Source organism: Ylistrum balloti, unplaced genomic scaffold (assembly GCF_031769215.1).
Source record: "Ylistrum balloti isolate Yb309-2 unplaced genomic scaffold, AGI_CSIRO_Ybal_v1 Utg369916, whole genome shotgun sequence".
Classification (NCBI taxonomy): domain Eukaryota; kingdom Metazoa; phylum Mollusca; class Bivalvia; order Pectinida; family Pectinidae; genus Ylistrum; species Ylistrum balloti.
In genome coordinates, this window is record NW_026782036.1 from 520,789 (window position 1) to 538,765 (window position 17,977).

A 17,977-nucleotide genomic window follows, 5' to 3' on the forward strand; every position below is an offset into this window, starting at 1 on the left:
CTGATCATATTGTGGAGTACGGAACACAACACATAAAGTGGAATACAGATTACTGTAAAGACGATATAATGTGGAATACAGAATACAATCCAGATCATAATGTGGAATACAACATATAGATTAGGACAATGATGCTGTGTCTAGAACAATATCATTGATGTATATCTCGTTACCATTCTCCAACAATAGCTACCTTGCCATACTATTGTTTAAAAGACGATTCAATACCCACCATTGATATCATTTGATATTAATCGGAAATTGGTTTGAGGATCATGATCACTGCGCAATTCAGAAAGCGCACGAATTCGTATACACAATATAGAATTGAGCCATTTATTAAACGATTTTAACGCTGGTTTGTTTTCATGTATTTATGCCATAGAAGAACATTCATATTCTTGGAAATATTGCAAAACAAGCCATTAGAACGAGTAACTATACAGCACCTCACGGTCTAGATTTCGGCTTTTCTTTGAATCAGGAAAACTGACAGAACGAAACAGCTGTATGATGCAGTTTAATTCATTGTTCGGCGCTACTGTATCTAACTTGACATTTGTATGAAAATGTCACTTATGTCTTTCTGCAATCTTTTGAAACTGGTGTTAGACACTGCTGGTGGCCTTTAAGTCTTCGAGGTTTGCCTGAACCTGCACGGCACGTTTCATTTCTTTAATGGTTCAGAATATACACATGTACTTGACGTTATTCAATAGTTATCTGTATGTATTAAAATTAAGAAATTTATTCGATTATGTGGCTAGTGCACCTCCCCATTTAGACTATGACTTTCTTTTTTCGACCACATGGGATTTTCCTCAGTCGCCTCCTAGGCTTCAAAAGTGAGGTCCTTAGCATCACTAATGAGTCCTAGAAGGACGACCAACAATGAACAATTGTATGATGCAGTTTAATTTATTGTTTGGCACTGTTATATCTAAGTTTGTATTAAAAGGTGCTATTCCCTTGTGTGTCTGTTGTACAATTGTACAATATTCCCTTATAAATACAGTTAATTTGTATATTTTCCCATTTCTGTTAGGAAGAAACCATGAATTTCAGCTATGTTGATATCAGGTCCGCTTCCGAAATTCATTTCAGACAAGAAGACCATATTTGCTTTGGATACGCTAAAGGAAAGTTGAATGCATATGTGCTCTTCTCTCTGCGATTTTTACAAAAATGTAGTTTCAATATATGTTAATGGTATACAGAATGATCCCTGTCCCATCAAGATGGTATTAACTGAATTTAAAACATTGATACCTATTTGTACCCTATTGTGCCAATCAGTGTTGTTTATTATTAAGGAAATAGCTAAAAATGCTGGTTCACCATCCGCTCGACATACGATTCGTAAATTTACTACCGCCTACTTCGATCAGTGTATTAAAGTATATAACTAACAAGAGCAAACAGTACATAAGGTGAAATCTTCTTATTTGTTCAGGTAATCGTGGCACTGATATATATATAGACTCCACTGTGCTGACCCAGTCTATAAACAACACACTGCCGCTATTTGTCGTTGAGCACACACGTACTACGACCGCAAGGCAGTGTCGTTCTATACCTCATCAGCAATTCATAACAAAGGCTCATTTTCACATAGTGCAGATATGTGTGCATGTCTTGGATAGAGAGAAGATAGCTTAAGGAAAGTAGGCAGAATGACAGAACGGATGAGAAGGAAGCTGAAAATAAAAAATGACTTGGTGCGAGAATTCCTGGCAGAGTTTCTCGGTACTTTCATTTTAATGGTAAGTGTTAGTGTATATACGCATGTGTTTTCTGTGTGAAGGTTTATAGCTGCTGATGTTTCAACACACTTGTCTGGTATACCAATCAGAGAGGATATAACTGTACTCGACCATTGACTTGCCCATGTGTGTTATGTATTTGCACATATACAAACTACTAGTTCAGCCTTATCTACTAATATACTATTTCAGTAATGTATGGTCTACACAGGTTAATTAAATCTGGTATATTTAAACCATTTACAACAGATGTGTATGCCACGAGGATGTGTACAATGCACCGACATGGCAACTTACATTTTTGCCAACATTTCAGATCTTGAAATACACTTTTATATTGGATTTAGGTATGTTTACAGTTGTGATTCGGGGTTGATGAATAATTTCCAACATAATTTAAACGTTTGTTTTTAGAGCCTGTATCTGTATATTTACCATGCCATAGTAGTTAGCATATTATCAAATGTAACCGAGTATTCTTTACACTAACCCTAACTCCTATGTATGCTATGACATTTGATTTCTATATTGCTACATAAACCACACGGAGACACGTTACAGATTATTCAAAGTAGCACACGCGGTATTCAGACCCATAGCGTGTATTGTTATTTGTGTGAACTCTACGATCGACAAATACAACGGTTTAAATGTTTGGTCATCCAGGCTATTGATGTTCATTGAAATGTGCGAAACACAACACTCTGAGTAGGGAAACAAGGTTACACCACTGAGCGAAGCATTATGTAGGTCTTACAATGAAATAAAGTCAGATGGCTGTGATTGTTAGGTACCTTGTAAGTTTTTAGACTATCTGAAACTAATTCGAAATCTTTTTAAACAAAAACAAATAAAATATAATGTATCTAAATCAAGTTTTATTTCCTCGACATTAAAACCAAGTACTTGTCCACTCAACCTTACACTGTCATATTATATAAATTAATTAATCGGACTACAAAACCGAAATAACAAAGCGTTTCATATAGATAAGTTATAGCGAAGTGTTCGTGTTAACATGATTGACTTACTTGTATTATATATAAACAATTGCGTATAATTGAATTATTTACGTATTACAGGTGTAGAGCGGACGTAATGATGTGATACTTTGATAACATTTAACAAGGATGATTGTAAAATAATACGGAAAAAGAAAACAGGGATACTGAAATGGAACGGTCGCACGAGCCACCTAATTGGTGGAACAAGTCTTCAGAGACATGACGAGAGACACAAGCACTATTAGACAAGACAGATAGTGCATGTACGAAACACCTGATGGGTGGAACAAGTCTTCAGAGACATGACGAGAGACACAAGCACTATTAGACATGACAGATAGTACATGTATCAGACATCTGATTGGTAGAACAAATCGTCAGAGACATGACGAGAGACACAAGCACTATTAGACATGACAGATAGTACATGTATCAGACATCTGATTGGTAGAACAAATCGTCAGAGACATGACGAGAGACACAAGCACTATTAGACATGACAGATAGTACATGTATCAGACATCTGATTGGTAGAACAAATCGTCAGAGACATGACGAGAGACACAAGCACTATTAGACAAGACAGATAGTACATGTACGAAACACCTGATGGGTGGAACAAGTCTTCAGAGACATGACGAGAGACACAAGCACTATTAGACCAGACAGACAGTACATGTATCAGACATCTGATTGGTAGAACAAATCGTCAGAGACATGACGAGAGACACAAGCACTATTAGACAAGACAGATAGTACATGTACGGAACACCTGATGGGTGGAACAAGTCTTCAGAGACATGACGAGAGACACAAGCACTATTAGACATGACAGATAGTACATGTATCAGACATCTGATTGGTAGAACAAATCGTTAGAGACATGACGAGAGACACAGGCACTATTAGACAAGACAGATAGTACATGTACGAAACACCTGATGGGTGGAACAAGTCTTCAGAGACATGACGAGAGACACAAGCACTATTAGACCAGACAGACAGTACATGTATCAGACATCTGATTGGTAGAACAAATCGTCAGAGACATGACGAGAGACACAAGCAATACAAGACAAGACAGATAGTACATGTATCAGACACCTGATTGGTGGAGAAATCGTCAGAGACATGACGAGTGACACAAGCACTATTAGTCAAGACAGATAGTACATGTATAAGACACCTGATTGGTGGAGAAATCGTCAGAGACATGACGAGTGACACAAGCAATACTAAACCAGATGAATGGTACATGTACAAGACATCTGATTAGTAGAACAAATCTTCAGAGACATGACGAGCGAAACAAACAATATTAGACCAGACGGATGTTACATGTAGGAGACACGTGATGGATGGAACAAGTCTTCAGAGACATGACGAATGACTCAAGGAAAACTAGACATGACGGATAGTACATATAAGAGACACCTGATTTGTAAAACAAGTCTTCAGAGATATGATGACTGATACATGCAATACTAGATCTGTTAGGTGGTACATTTCGTACGAGACCGAATTGTTAGAACTTTAAAAGACATTGCGAGTGGCACATATTGCACTAGATATGTCAGGAATGGTTTTAAAAAACTACTTTTATCCTGAATACTTATTTTCACATCTAACCTCTGGGATCTATACCGCCTTTTAAATTGTTTGGGGCCTGTAGATAAGTTTCCTTTTAAACTATTGTACTTAAATACGCTTTCTCGGTCCTTTCTTCTGGTAACTGTGAATGACATTTCAGTCCTCCGCAGAGAGAGAACACCATACAAAACTGTCCCTTAAAAAATCACATGTATGCACTTTTTCGAAGACAGGTTTTAAATTATATCTGAATTAAAAGTCATGCATATTCGCAAATGTAAATTGATATTAGATTGGTTTACATTAGCATGTTCATATGTATTTTGGTCAAAGTTGTAAGGATTATATGTCGTAAACGTAGAAGTTTGACTTTGCTGCGGCCTACGTAACGTCTGTTTGTAAAGCATGTATGTTAAAATGCTGTCAGATGTTTATGCTGTAATTAATGAACATACAGACAATGTAGGTCACTTATGTTAAGCTTGGTTAGTATACTATGTCCACACCACAGTATATAAATTAACGTTCATTGATAAATGATCCTGTTTTGTTTCAATTCATAAAGATGTAATTGATAATTTATATCGTGTATATATATATGTGTGAGTGTGTGTTATTCTTTCTTATTGTTCATGGTTGAAACATTGCCTTTCTCATTTTCTCCACATGTACTCACAAAGGGTTCAGGTGAGGATATGGTTCACTTTAAACCCATTAGATGGAGTTTTTAAAGTTTTCTTTCAATTTGTCCCGGTGTAGCCTTTCATGAATTGACCTTGATTTAACCGCTCTGTTATAATTACACACTTATGCTGTATTACGGCTCCACATATTTCAGACTAACTATGTTTCACAAAACCGAAACAATCCACATTTTCTTTTTTTTCAACATGATAGATTGTAGTCTAGATTATATGGGCTTGCTATTACTTCAGAAGATTCACGCGACTCCGACTGAATGTTTCCCATGTGTTATTTTAAATATAAGTGCTGAGTTGTATGTATGTTTGATATCAGGTCAAATACACACATGTTGAGGATTGGACAGTTACGACGGAATATTCAGAGAGTTCTTAAAGCAAAATGACACATAATATGCATATTAAAGTTGGTGATAAGGTTCCTGTTGCACAGCAGTTTTTTTTAATTTACATTTTTTGTTCATGGTAACGACTTAAATGAACCCATTACTGCAATACAAACGTAATTATACGTCACGATGAATAAGAATTAAAATTCATTACATTATAAATTCATAGATTAGTTTTGTTTTGACATAGCATTAGGCATTATACAGTGTCCAAACAAACAATATTGTATGCATTGATTCAAAACGTTTTTTGACTGTTAGAAACGTCATATTTGCATACCTAATATTAAAGTGCATGTTGTTGTATTTAAATGTGTCTTACGGTATACAGCGTTTACATATATAAATATAAATCTAACCAAAATTGTTTAACAACTAGATAACATGTTAGATTATCCAATCTCGTGTATGTATCAAAACAAACCGGTCTTCGTCCTGTTAATTATATAGTTCATAATATCTTCACTTTTCCTGCTCTGGTTTACTACTGATAATTGGTTTCAGTTCTGTGTATATTGACGTAGTGGTTAAAGCGGTATACCAAATGTTGATGACAAATTGATAACAATTGTTGTATAGTTCTCAATGTTTACATTAACTATTTAGCTAACTTAATATCGCGAATAAATGTTTTTAGTTTGGATGGTAAATGAACACTGAACTGAAGTACAAAACACACCAGAAAACACTAACATGTCAACATAATCATAATCCAAACCCAAAATTCCATCAAACTAGGGCAAAATATGAACAAAAGAAAGATTTACTCCCGTCATGTAAACCTTGGTGATTCCAAGTAAGTAATGTCACGTTCACAAAATGAGAACCAGGTATACAACATGAAGCTTTATGAATTATAATATTCATACGATAAGTAATATATTTGAAATTGATACAAATCGTCTCAGCTGAAATATCTCAAATTTGTCTCAGTGAAAATAAAAATGTCTGGTGAGGAAATCACTATGCTTAGATGTATATATCTATTACAGTGAATAAACAACATACATGTATATTTCCTGTAACAAAGTTCAACGAATCTGAAAATAGTTTTAATAAAACGATTATTAAAGAAATTAATGAAAATGTGGATTGGTGATTCATGTTATCAAGATATAATTCTGTTTATAGAATATTCAATTTAATCATATTGAAATGGTTTGTTTTTAGCTGAAAAGAAAAATAAAAAGATAAATTTATGACGAAAGTAATTTTAGTATCGAAACTGTTAAACTCTCTCGAGGATTGACCGAGATCTTGACCAAATAAATATGGCTTGATAAAGGTGATGATTTATTACTTAATGGATATAGACCGGACAATAAATTCAGAAAATCTCGAGACTTCTTTAAACAAAATCCACAGCGTCTAAACTTTTCATTAATCTAAAACGTACAAAAGACAACCCGTGTGCATCAACACAGAAGAAGATGACACCTAGTGTCGTACACAAAATACTTCTGCCAAGTAACAACTAAAGTCAGAATGTTTTTAACTGCTATTTTTCGGTCAGTCTAGATTTTGCTAGGTTTAAACAATTCAGCAGAAGTTTATAACACTCCATTAGATGATAAATAATAAAATCGTTGATCATCAAGGCGTGAAATCCATGTCGATAAACAGATCTCATACAAACCACTACTACTAAGGATTAACAGATAAATAAAAAGAAACACGAAAATTACGGAATTAATGGTTACTGGGCTACGATTATCAATAATTCGTTAATTACTACTACACTAGATTTCTTTTTTCCGTATAACAAATCAATTCTTTGTTTAATGTACAAGGGAGCCGTCTGAATGGGAACACTTTATGATAACTTAGATGTTAATTCGTTAGTTAGTAATTTAGATTTTTTGATCAGATCGTCTCTTCTTGATGTTAAAGTCTTGACAATATTTATTTCTCCAGAGTCGTTTCTCTCCAGTATAAATAGTACTTATCAAATGTCACGCTGTCACCAATGTGACCAACTTTAACTTATATTTCAGATTTTTGGCGATGGGTCGGTGGCCCAAGCAGTGCTTAGTAAGCAGTCTGTTGGAAATCATATGTCCATCCACTGGTCGTGGGGAGTCGGGGTGATGATGGGCGTGTACGTGGCTGGAGGAGTATCAGGTATAACAGTACACATTATTTACGTGACTGAAAATTGTAAATAAAGTTAAACTGCTTCAAATTTTGATGTACATCGATCAAATAATTCGTTTAAATTTGTACAAACAATTCAATAATACGCGGTATGGAAAAATCACACCAATGTGACAGTGAAGAACAAATAACTACACAAGAATCGTTCCAAAACGCCTACACTGAGGATCCAATGCACCAAATTAACAGAGGGACATTCCAAAACTGCTATTAGACAAACATTAAATCTCCATTAACGCCATATTGAGATCGTAACGTAACCAGTGTTAAGTTTTAAGTTTTAAGGCAATATGATGTATCCACTTCTGTTTCCTGAGTTTAATAGAGATATAATCTAAGTATGATTTTCCTTTGCATAGCAGTTTACAATTAACTCTGCATTTGTTTAAGGTGGACATTTAAACCCAGCTGTGAGTGTAGCACAAGCATGTCTGGGCAGGTTTCCATGGAAGAAAGTACCACTTTATGCTGTAGCGCAGTACTGTGGAAGTTTTGTAGCATCAGTCCTGGTATTTATAGTCTATTTCGGTTAGTACTTAGAGTCATGAAACAACACCTGCCTAAGCTCTACAAGCCATACCTCTAATCTGAGTTTCCGATTTATATTCCAACCAGGGTCATTCAGAAAAAACTTTCTATAATAACATCCCAGCGAACCATTGTATCAATATATTGTTTCAACTATGGAAATACTTGCATGAATAAGAGTGATATCTTTAACTTTAAACCGTCAGCTAAAAACTCGAGAATGTAGCTTTTAGTTGAATGCGTAAGCTTGCTGGTAATTATTTCAGCTTTGGTTTCTTAGCAACAACTTCATCATTCATAAGTTTGGGTTTGGTAATTAACAGTTTAACATGCAATATTCTTGGGTACTTTTGCACGTGGTATAAACGTAAGACATTTTTCAAGGAGCAAGTTTTCGCGGATACTGAATAACTATTCAAATGATTCTTTTATCTGTAGTTTTATTTGCTGTATCTTATTTTCATGAAATGTCTACAACCAAAAGCAACGAAAGTTTCTACACAGCGATCATTTCATGAAATACAAAACTGTATGTCTATATAATGCATGTTTGAGCTTTGGTTTACCTATAATAAGCTTCTTAGCCGAGGGAAGTCGCTATTTATGATGAACTTATTGTTATTGTGTTTTCCATAATAGATATACAGTTTATACTCTTATTTCTAATTAGGTCACAGATACCTGCTTATTAATGTAATGTATCACCTGGAAATCGTATTAAGTGATAAATAGTATGAATTATTTTTTGAGGAATTAAGGTGACATAATGTAAGGAACTACACACATGTATAAAAGCAAATCAGGCCAAAGTTTAAGCTGTTGGCGTGTCTTACAGATGCCATCAACAATTATGATGGTGGTGTTCGAGCGTTGGTGGGTGTGAACGGAACTGCGGGGATATGGGCTACCTACCCTACCTCATATGTATCAGTTGTCAACTGTCTTGGCGATCAGGTAAATATACAGAACAGAACATTAGATTATACAGGCATACTTGGCGGACTTTTCAATCTGTTTTCTGATACTTACTGTTGTCCCAAACATCAATCTAACATTTTTGTCACCTCTTGATCCTTACTGTTCCCTTATTCACCAGAAGCACGTGTTTCAGAAAACTGTTGGATTCAACATTTTTTTTTTTATTTTAAACATAAAGTCATTTTCGTAGTGTACAAGTACAAAAACGTACTTGGTATTTAGGCAGATTAAAAAAAAAAAGAAACCTTTTCACGTTCGGTTGTCTTTGTAACAGACGACAGCGCTAAAATCTGCACCGCTCGATTTTTTTATGATAGTATGCATTTGTAACATATCAATGAAGGAAGGTTGTAAAATGGGTTAAGATAATGCGTAAAACAAAAACAAAACCTACAGCACTTGGTGATATCTTTATGTACACAAGCGTTGTCTAGGACAGTGTAGAGATGAACAAATATTCATATAAAATGTATTTGCAGGTTTAATTTATATTCTCTAAATCAGTGTTCTGTCCATTGAAGACACATTTGCTGGACTTTTCTACAGGCAATCCTTAAACCTATATTTGAGAACCACTTTGAAATTTATACTAAAACTAGCGATTTTAATTTGTTTAATGGGACAAATATTCACATGTTTTTTTTCAAACATATTAATGCACGCAAACCCCTATATTTTCTATTTTGTTCATTATCTGAAGATAATCTAATACTCTAGATTTCGACAGGTATTCAAACCAATGTTGATTTTGCCCAGTCGTATTGAAGGTTTTAACACTCAAGGCCTCTGACGTTGCAAACGAATCCTAAAAGGACGAAACAGCGGTATGATTTAGCTTCATTCAACGAGAGAAAAGTTATTTGTTTTAAGTTAACCTTATTTTAATAATTTGGAAATATCCTATCGTCAGTATTTTTGCAAGGGATTGGCAGGTTTCTATCATTTCTTAGAATTTTATCAAATGTTGAACAAATACTTTTCTAACCAACCTTGATTTGACAGAGGCTGAATTCAGAGGGTAAACGAACGTATATCCACTCTGTAGTCAAAAAGATCTTTTTTTTTTCATTTCTTATCGAATCAAAAGCATGTTATGTTCTGAAGCAGAATTAGTTTTTTTTTTTTTTTTTTTTTAGAATTATTTCCTGTACCTGATCATAAACTGCACATTTTATAATGGAAACAAATTAAGATTAGGACAAGTACTCACAGCTAAAGTTTACATGTCAACTTAAGAATCAAACATTTTTTATCTTATTATTGATATAACTGTGCGTAACCTTGAATGTGTTTTTTTAATAACATGTGTGTTAGAGGGTGTAGATCCCCAAGTATATTTTCATTAGTATTGATTTGATGTCAGCCATCCTGTTGATAAAATAAATTATCAAACGCAGCTGTTACAATATAAACACCTAACATGCTGAGATGTCTTAGCGTGAGGTGTGTTGAACTTTATAGATAAATACATCATGGACTGGTTGCTATGCACACGTTTCACGGCGTCAAACAGCAAATGGACGAAGTGCACTCACTTATTCCCCTTGATTGTCAGTGATTCTAGATGTCATCTGTGACAGGCAATATTTTCTGGTATTCATTTTGTGCTAGGGGTGAAGCTTTGAAAGCCTGTATCTGACGATTTAGTGACACCATGATACATCGTTTTGTCCATTGCGGTTCATTGAATTACAAAGACTCATTCTGTTTCTTTCTGTGTCTCATGAATAACGTTAGAGTTTATGTGATTGCGGACGATCTACAACAATTTCCTTTCTTTGCAGTTTGCTCAAAGATGAATCTCAATATAAAGGGAGGTTTAGAGGGGAAAGTAGCATTCGAGTATACGTCTGATAGAAACAAAATCGTTCAACGTCTTTAAATGTTCTCTTACTGAAAGGGTATCTCAAAGCAATACAAAGTTGAAACAGCAGATTCCAAACTGAGCTGACAGGATCATTTGATTGAATATCCATCACTTCTATTATGTTTATATACTTCCTTAATTAGGAACCATTTGCATAGATTCCCATTTACAGAAACTTTTCCTACCAAAAGTGGACACATACGAAGAGATCGTCTAACAGCACTAGCCAGAAGTTAGGTATTTGCCGCTATTCATTCTTGTTGACAAAGTTGACATAATGATTAAAACCATCCTCATTTTTTAATTTCCATTGGAAATATTTCAAACTTGTTTAGAATTATGAGTGAAGGATGACGGCTTGATGGTATGCCCATGTTCACCCAGACTGACCCCCACTGGCTGATGAGCTGATGAGCTGATGCCAAATTGAATTTTTGAGTTTAACGTTGGTTATATTCCACTGGAAATAACTTTATTAGAATTATCAGTATTGTTTTGATGGTATGCATGCATTGATAATTGTTACAATTACTGTTTCATAACACTTGATAACTATCCATTAACTTTTATATTCAATATTGCTTATCCCAGGTGACCGTCAAGTCCGCTAGGCCTCTTGTTGCAATCTTATAGTTAATTTACTTTGCCTCTTCAATAAAGGAACAAATTTAGAATTATATACATTAGTGACATCATACAACTGTTTCGTCCTCCTCGGACTCCTCAATAAGGGCCTAAAATGTTGAACCAGGGAGGCTATTGATGAAAATCCTAAGGTGGTCGAAAGGAGTTTAACTAGCCCCATCATTTTTTCTACAACTAATGATTCAAAACGAATTCTGAGACGTGTTTCTGGTCGAGTAAGTTAAGACATGGCGTGCAGGTTAGTGGAGTAAACCTTAAGAAGAAGAAGAAAACAAAAAGAAAAAACCAACAAGCAATGTGTGCAACCTGTGATCTCGAAGATGCGATGTATTCTAGTAGAACATGGCAGGACTCGTTGACATCCACATTGACAGTAGTCTTGTGTTCCACTCAAGTTTGTTCTCTTTCTTCATCAATGCACTTTCTTGTCATTGGTTTTTCCCAGCAATCTGTCAGTTAAGTTCCTTACCTACATTCTGCAACAAAAAACATTGGTCTGTTTAGGTTTTCAATATGCGTATTTTAATATCATAAGTTGTATTGTTCATTTTTCATTTTGTCCTCCGTGTTTGTCTCTGTTCAACAGGTTTTCGGAACAGCCATCCTGCTGATTTGCGTACTGGCCATTACTGACGACAGAAATATGACCCCACATAAAGGTCTCGTCCCGATCAGTATAGGTCTGGTGGTGTTTGTTATAGGTATGACATATGGACTTAACTGTGGCTACGCAATCAACCCCGCGCGAGATCTGGCACCAAGGATATTTACTGCTATAGCTGGTTGGGGAGCAGATCCATTTAGGTATGACTAGTTTTGAGGATGTTTTACCGATTTGTCTTTAAAAAATCAATAATCCATGAGTTCGGTACCAAAAGTGTTATTGTTTATTGCTTTTTCTTTGAACCGAGATATATTAAAACACTATGTATAATTAATGGAACACGCGTTCTTCGTCTGCGTTTTAATATTTATAAGATAACGATTTGTATGTAAAGATTATACAACTTTTAGTTACCCAGCCATTCAATCCGATTTCAAAATTGTTGAAGGCTGACGAATAAACTGACAAAAATTAATGTGTTTTAACACGTGTTTCACAAAATATATACGCAGGAAAAGACTATGTCAGCACCACTCATAAGGTCAATATGATTTGGACTTATGTTACCATGAAGCCTATTTTTGTATCTAGTCACAGATCTTACACGTACTTCTGGGTGCCTGTCATTGGTCCACACGTAGGTGCAGTAGTGGGAGCCTTCACATATCAACTATTCGTGGGATTTCATTGGCCGGATGACCTTAACGAACATGACACGGAATTGCAGAACAATATACGAAAGAGTCGAGAGGCTGTTTACTCGGACGGCGAAGACAGAGGTAACGTGTTGGACAAAGTCTTCTACATCAATGGGATATTTAACGAAACATTTCTTTACTTATTTCGATGTCTGTTTGTGACACCATCAAAGTTTTGTAAGGCAGGGTTGTTATATTTCCTACAATCTAGAAAAAGTTGCTTGTGTTTATCTTAAGACGATATAGCAAACAGGTTTTTTTTTCTAATTGTTTAGCTAAATGAAAAAATCATTAGATACTGTTTTTTAATAAAGGCTCCGCTTGGTAACACAATGAATCGCCAACTGATTGGAATAGAATATTCTTTATCCTCAGCAGGACGATCAAAGCACGTCTTCTCTATCATCAGTGATGCTTTCTTGAATGTGTTGTGTGTAACAACTACATCAGAGAACATATATATACAAAATACATTTTTATGTGTAAAGTTTCATGTGAGTTTTTTCATGTCAAGTATTCCATGAAATTTGCTATTCTCGATTTTCAGAACTGATTTGACGCGAGATTGCAAATAATTTTGATGTAGAACATATATTGTGGTATTTGTTAAGATTGGTTTAATGATTGCTGTATGTTGCAAAAGGATTGGTGGGTACAGGTTTTCAGTCCTCTCCATTACATTGCTATATATAGATGTAGATTGTACATGTGTATAATTGCATGATGTATTATATTAAGATACATCATGTAATGTTATACTTGTAATACAGTTATCACAGTCGGTAAGGAAACAGAAGGGATTGTGTTGGGGAGGAGGCAGGTGTTTCACATAATGGCGAAGAATGAGCTTGTCATAACATGCGACAGTGATATATTTAAGAGTATGAGATAGAGATAAGGAAGAAAATATGAGAGACAATGGGGAAAGGTTTAATTGCATCAATCCGTTCAGATGAGCCGATGGTATCTTTATAAAGTTTTCAAAGCAATGAATACAGGTACATTTTGTATATACTATTGACTACAGCCTGTACTATTATACTAAATGTCTATAACATATTAAAGATTATCGCTTAATCATGACTTGCTTTACCTTTAGTAATCTTCCCCTTCGGGGACCCCACGGGTATGAGTTAACTTCTCAATATATTTCATGTATGTTACAGATGTAATGCTAAAGGAGAGCGAGCTTTATGCTTTATTGTTATGAAAATTAATTAAGGTTTAACTTTAACAAAAATCACTTGTATAAGATATCTGTTCTGTTATTTCTCTCATATCTAATGTTAGAGTTTCGTTTGGATTGTTTTATTTAATGCAGTCCGCTTAAATCCGCCTGGAGGATTGGAATTACAGGAATGACGTCACTGCTTGGATATAGGTTGTATAAACGTCACATAACAAAATAACCTCTGGTTCTGGGCACTGTTTGCACTCACCCATAAGATGGTTGCTTTTGTTGTTATAGTGATGAAGAATTTGGAGAGAATTATTTTGCCGCTGCATGATAGTTTTCTGCAAGTCTCGCCTATCTTTATGCATATAAGAAGCTGCACGGACGACTAGTCTGCGACATGGCATTAAGAATGCTAATCATGATGCAGCGTAGTCATGAATTGATGTGTAAATGGCAAATCGTTGAAATTTCATCTAAACAATGCAACCATTCTTATATATGATTGTTTTATAGTTTACACTAATACATATTAATACAGTAACAATGTTTATTTTTTGGTGAATGAGAAAGTCTTTGTTTATCATGTAGAGAAAATATTTGTTTATAATGTAGATCAATATAGTGGTAGATATTACAATAAGTGTATCTTGTAATCGATTTCTTAAATCGACATGCACTGAAAATTAGTTTCAATTTTTATGAAAATCATTGATTTCAGTTTAAAGGATTTGATAGTAAGGACTGTGATACAAAGCACGAAACACGGTATTTGGGAGTTATGACGCGGTTAAGTGATCAAATGAACAGCAAATCGTCTACGTTTCGCCAAAACTTATTTAACGTTTATGTTTTGCATGAATTGTTCTCAAAGATTTGGCCCAATGATAGAAACATGACACACATACAAACACATGTGATGAATGTGTATATTTTGGTTAATGTGTCCTTCATTTCATTTTTTATTAAGAGATAAATGAATACGCAGTTACAAGCTCGCCAAATATACGTGTTGGTCAGTTGTAACGCACGACACGACCTATCCCCTGCACTGTACGCACGGCCCTGAAAATGCTACTGTAAAATTTTATACTTTTCATGGGGAACAAATTTTAATTCACTTGTATTAGAAATCTATGTAGAATTTAACGGTCAATAATTTCGCGGACCCACGAAATGAACAAATACAAACCCCACTAAAATTGATGGTTTTACAGTATATCTTTATGGGTCAGGTCAGAAGATGGGAAAATAATTGTAATGGTCATATTCGGTCAGATCTTTTCTTCATTTTCTATCACATTCCATGTTCTTCTTCGCAAAATGATGTCTTTTTATTTAATAATTTCGCAAAACTATGGATTTGTCTCTTCTAACTAATGATAATATATATATAAAGTATATACAATGATACGTTCAAGAGCACAGAAAACGACCTCTGCAAAGAGCAAAATGACTTTGAAAAAGCAAACATTTGTTGCTGTCATCAATTTAGTATCAGCTTTGTAATTCTTGCAAAGTGAAATTATATGTTTAATATGAGGCGTAAGCAGATGTTTGCTGTTTCATGACATTAGGTACACATATATATGTATTGTGGAAAAGAAAGTCTTTGTGATGTATTAATAGTCAAAACCTTGTTATTACAAAGCATTATAAAAATAATGATAAACGCATATTTTCTTAGATTAATATGACGAAATAAAGGTTTATTGATTTTAATCTGAGTTGTCTTTGATACGAAAACGTTTCCCTAACATGAAGTGAAAATTGTTTCAATGTTTGTGATGAAATACCTTAACTTTGCTAAAAAGTCATTTTTCTCAGTGTAGCCAAGTTCATTATGACGTTAGGTTGTAATAACGATTTCCCCATAATCACCCTTTTCCTGAGTTTCTTTTTTCGTTTATCCCACTAAAAGGTGCACCTGTTATTAGAAACGGTTTGAAATAGCAAGGTCTGAACTTTCTTGTTTCTTTTCATTACATTAATGTACGTTTGGTGGCTGTAAATGTATTTCAATTATGTGTTGTTTTATTAACACGCGTTTGCGCTCGGTTCCTTTTCAGGTAATTGTGATTAGTATGATTAAATACTAATACTTTCTGGTTAGAAGTCTTAATTATCATTAACTTGTTGTATCTTCGTAAATACTAAATGCTAATCCGTTTCTTCTATTTATATTTTGAAGAGTAGTTTTGTTTACATTTAATTATATTTGTCAACACGTTTATTACAGCATGCAAGAATATTTCAAAATTTTGAAAATTGGAAGATACTAACGAAAATAATTGTTTGGCGTGTTGTTACAATAACATCATATCAATAAGATAGATCCACAAAAGAGTATAAGTATTGTATTATAATATTCCCCCAAAAATAAGAAAATCAAAAATTAAATAATTATATGAATTGAAAAAGGACAAATTTATTTACTGTAATGAAATGATGTAATTACTGTATTTTTTAAAAAGTTGATGTTGTGTTTCGAAAGAAAAGATGAAAATATTTGCAGTAATGAAACTACAAATCACAATCTTAAATCAAATTTAATTATCTAAATCTTAAACATAATGTTAAATTTGTAGACCATACTTTTATCATGCAATTTCCATATATCAAGATAACACCAGGCGTATTTTGCTATGCCGTTTAAGTTTCTTTAAAAAATATAGATATGCAGATGCAATGAAATTGTCAACATTACTAACATATTTGAATTGTGGTTTATTTCAGATACAAAATTTTAGATTCCAGGAGACGATGTGTGACATGCAAGGAAAAGGAGGAAAATCTCAAAAGGCAGCTTTGTCCAGGTTACTGATGTTAATCAGGGCGATTTCGATATCAACAAACTAAACTTGTCATCGCCTATGGCTACTGCATACAAAAAGAACTTTCTGAAAACATTTACAATAATCTCTTGCAGCACAGCTGTCAGTATCGGTTTGGTTTCTTATATGTGAGGTGTATGACGAAAAAATGGTTTTCCTACCTCACGTGAACAGGTGCCCAGAACCCAGAATGGGGAGATCCCGGAAAACTTTTAAATCACTCTAGCAACATTTCTTCAAGAATTTTCTGTCACGTGATGTTTTTATCGATTCCCCTGTGGTTGTATTGAGTTTGAGTATAATGAGAAAACTTTAACGTATATAGAAAGAGCAAACAATTAGTTTTTGGTAAAAAAAATGTGGAAAATCGAAAAAAAGTAAGTTATAGTTAAGTTGCCATGAATATTACATTCTGACGCTAGTACAGGTAGTTCTTTTACGTTTGAAGTTACAACTTATCATTTTCAAAAACCAATGTGACAGTGCCATTTCCTACCAAACGAGACTGTTACTAGCTATATTGATTTCAATGCATTGATATCTCTCTGGTTGTTTTATCGATATTTATTTTTGGATATTTTGTTTTTGAAAGAGAGCGAGAAAGTCAGTTTGGACACTAGTCTTCTGTATAATAAATACGATTTTTTATGTCGCAGTAAAGTTGAGGAAGTCGCACAGCATTTATTCTCAAATAGTTTAGTGTATATCAAATTTATATTATTAATTCGACTCAAGACTCTAGCTATCAATTACATCAGTTCATACTAAGTTTGATAACTCGGAATGAAATACAAAAGCTTTGTATATAGCTTTGTTAAATCGCTGCATGTGTTTGTGCGACTTGTGTAATATTGAGTAGAAATACATGGCAGCTTTATATACTCTAGGTGCCATATACTTAACTGTTTACTCTGTACGTTTGGAATACTCGCGTACTTATATGAATTATATATTTTAAAAAAACGCATATCTTATGCCACAAACGAAATTATCAACACATACCTTATTAATACGGAAGTTTCTGTCGCTGACATTAAAGTCTTATACA

At 34.3% G+C, this 17,977-nt stretch overlaps 1 protein-coding gene across 2 annotated transcripts; it reads left to right on the plus strand.

Annotated features, from left to right (window-relative positions):
• The first annotated feature begins 1,541 nt into the window (after positions 1–1,541).
• LOC132546842 (aquaporin-10-like) lies at positions 1,542–17,752 on the plus strand. Of its 2 annotated transcripts, XM_060210563.1 has the most exons (8): positions 1,542–1,763; positions 7,442–7,568; positions 7,992–8,129; positions 8,965–9,083; positions 12,206–12,423; positions 12,815–13,002; positions 14,243–14,302; positions 16,832–17,752. In XM_060210563.1, exons 1-7 carry the CDS (start codon positions 1,674–1,676, stop codon positions 14,281–14,283), a joined length of 921 nt encoding a protein of 306 aa, XP_060066546.1. In that variant the 5' UTR covers positions 1,542–1,673; the 3' UTR covers positions 14,284–14,302; positions 16,832–17,752. The 2 variants fall into 2 exon arrangements, with proteins under 2 accessions (XP_060066546.1, XP_060066547.1); XM_060210564.1 differs by lacking the exon at positions 14,243–14,302 and having other exon boundaries at positions 1,543–1,763.
• The last annotated feature ends 225 nt before the right edge of the window (positions 17,753–17,977 follow it).

Coding starts and splice junctions, on each gene's coding strand:
- LOC132546842 (XM_060210563.1), top strand. CDS start 1,674: ATGACAGAACGGATGAGAAGGAAGCTGAAAATAAAAAATGACTTGGTG. Junction 8,130..8,964: donor GGTATTTATAGTCTATTTCG/GTTAGTACTTAG, acceptor CGTGTCTTACAG/ATGCCATCAACAATTATGAT. Junction 9,084..12,205: donor TCAACTGTCTTGGCGATCAG/GTAAATATACAG, acceptor TCTGTTCAACAG/GTTTTCGGAACAGCCATCCT.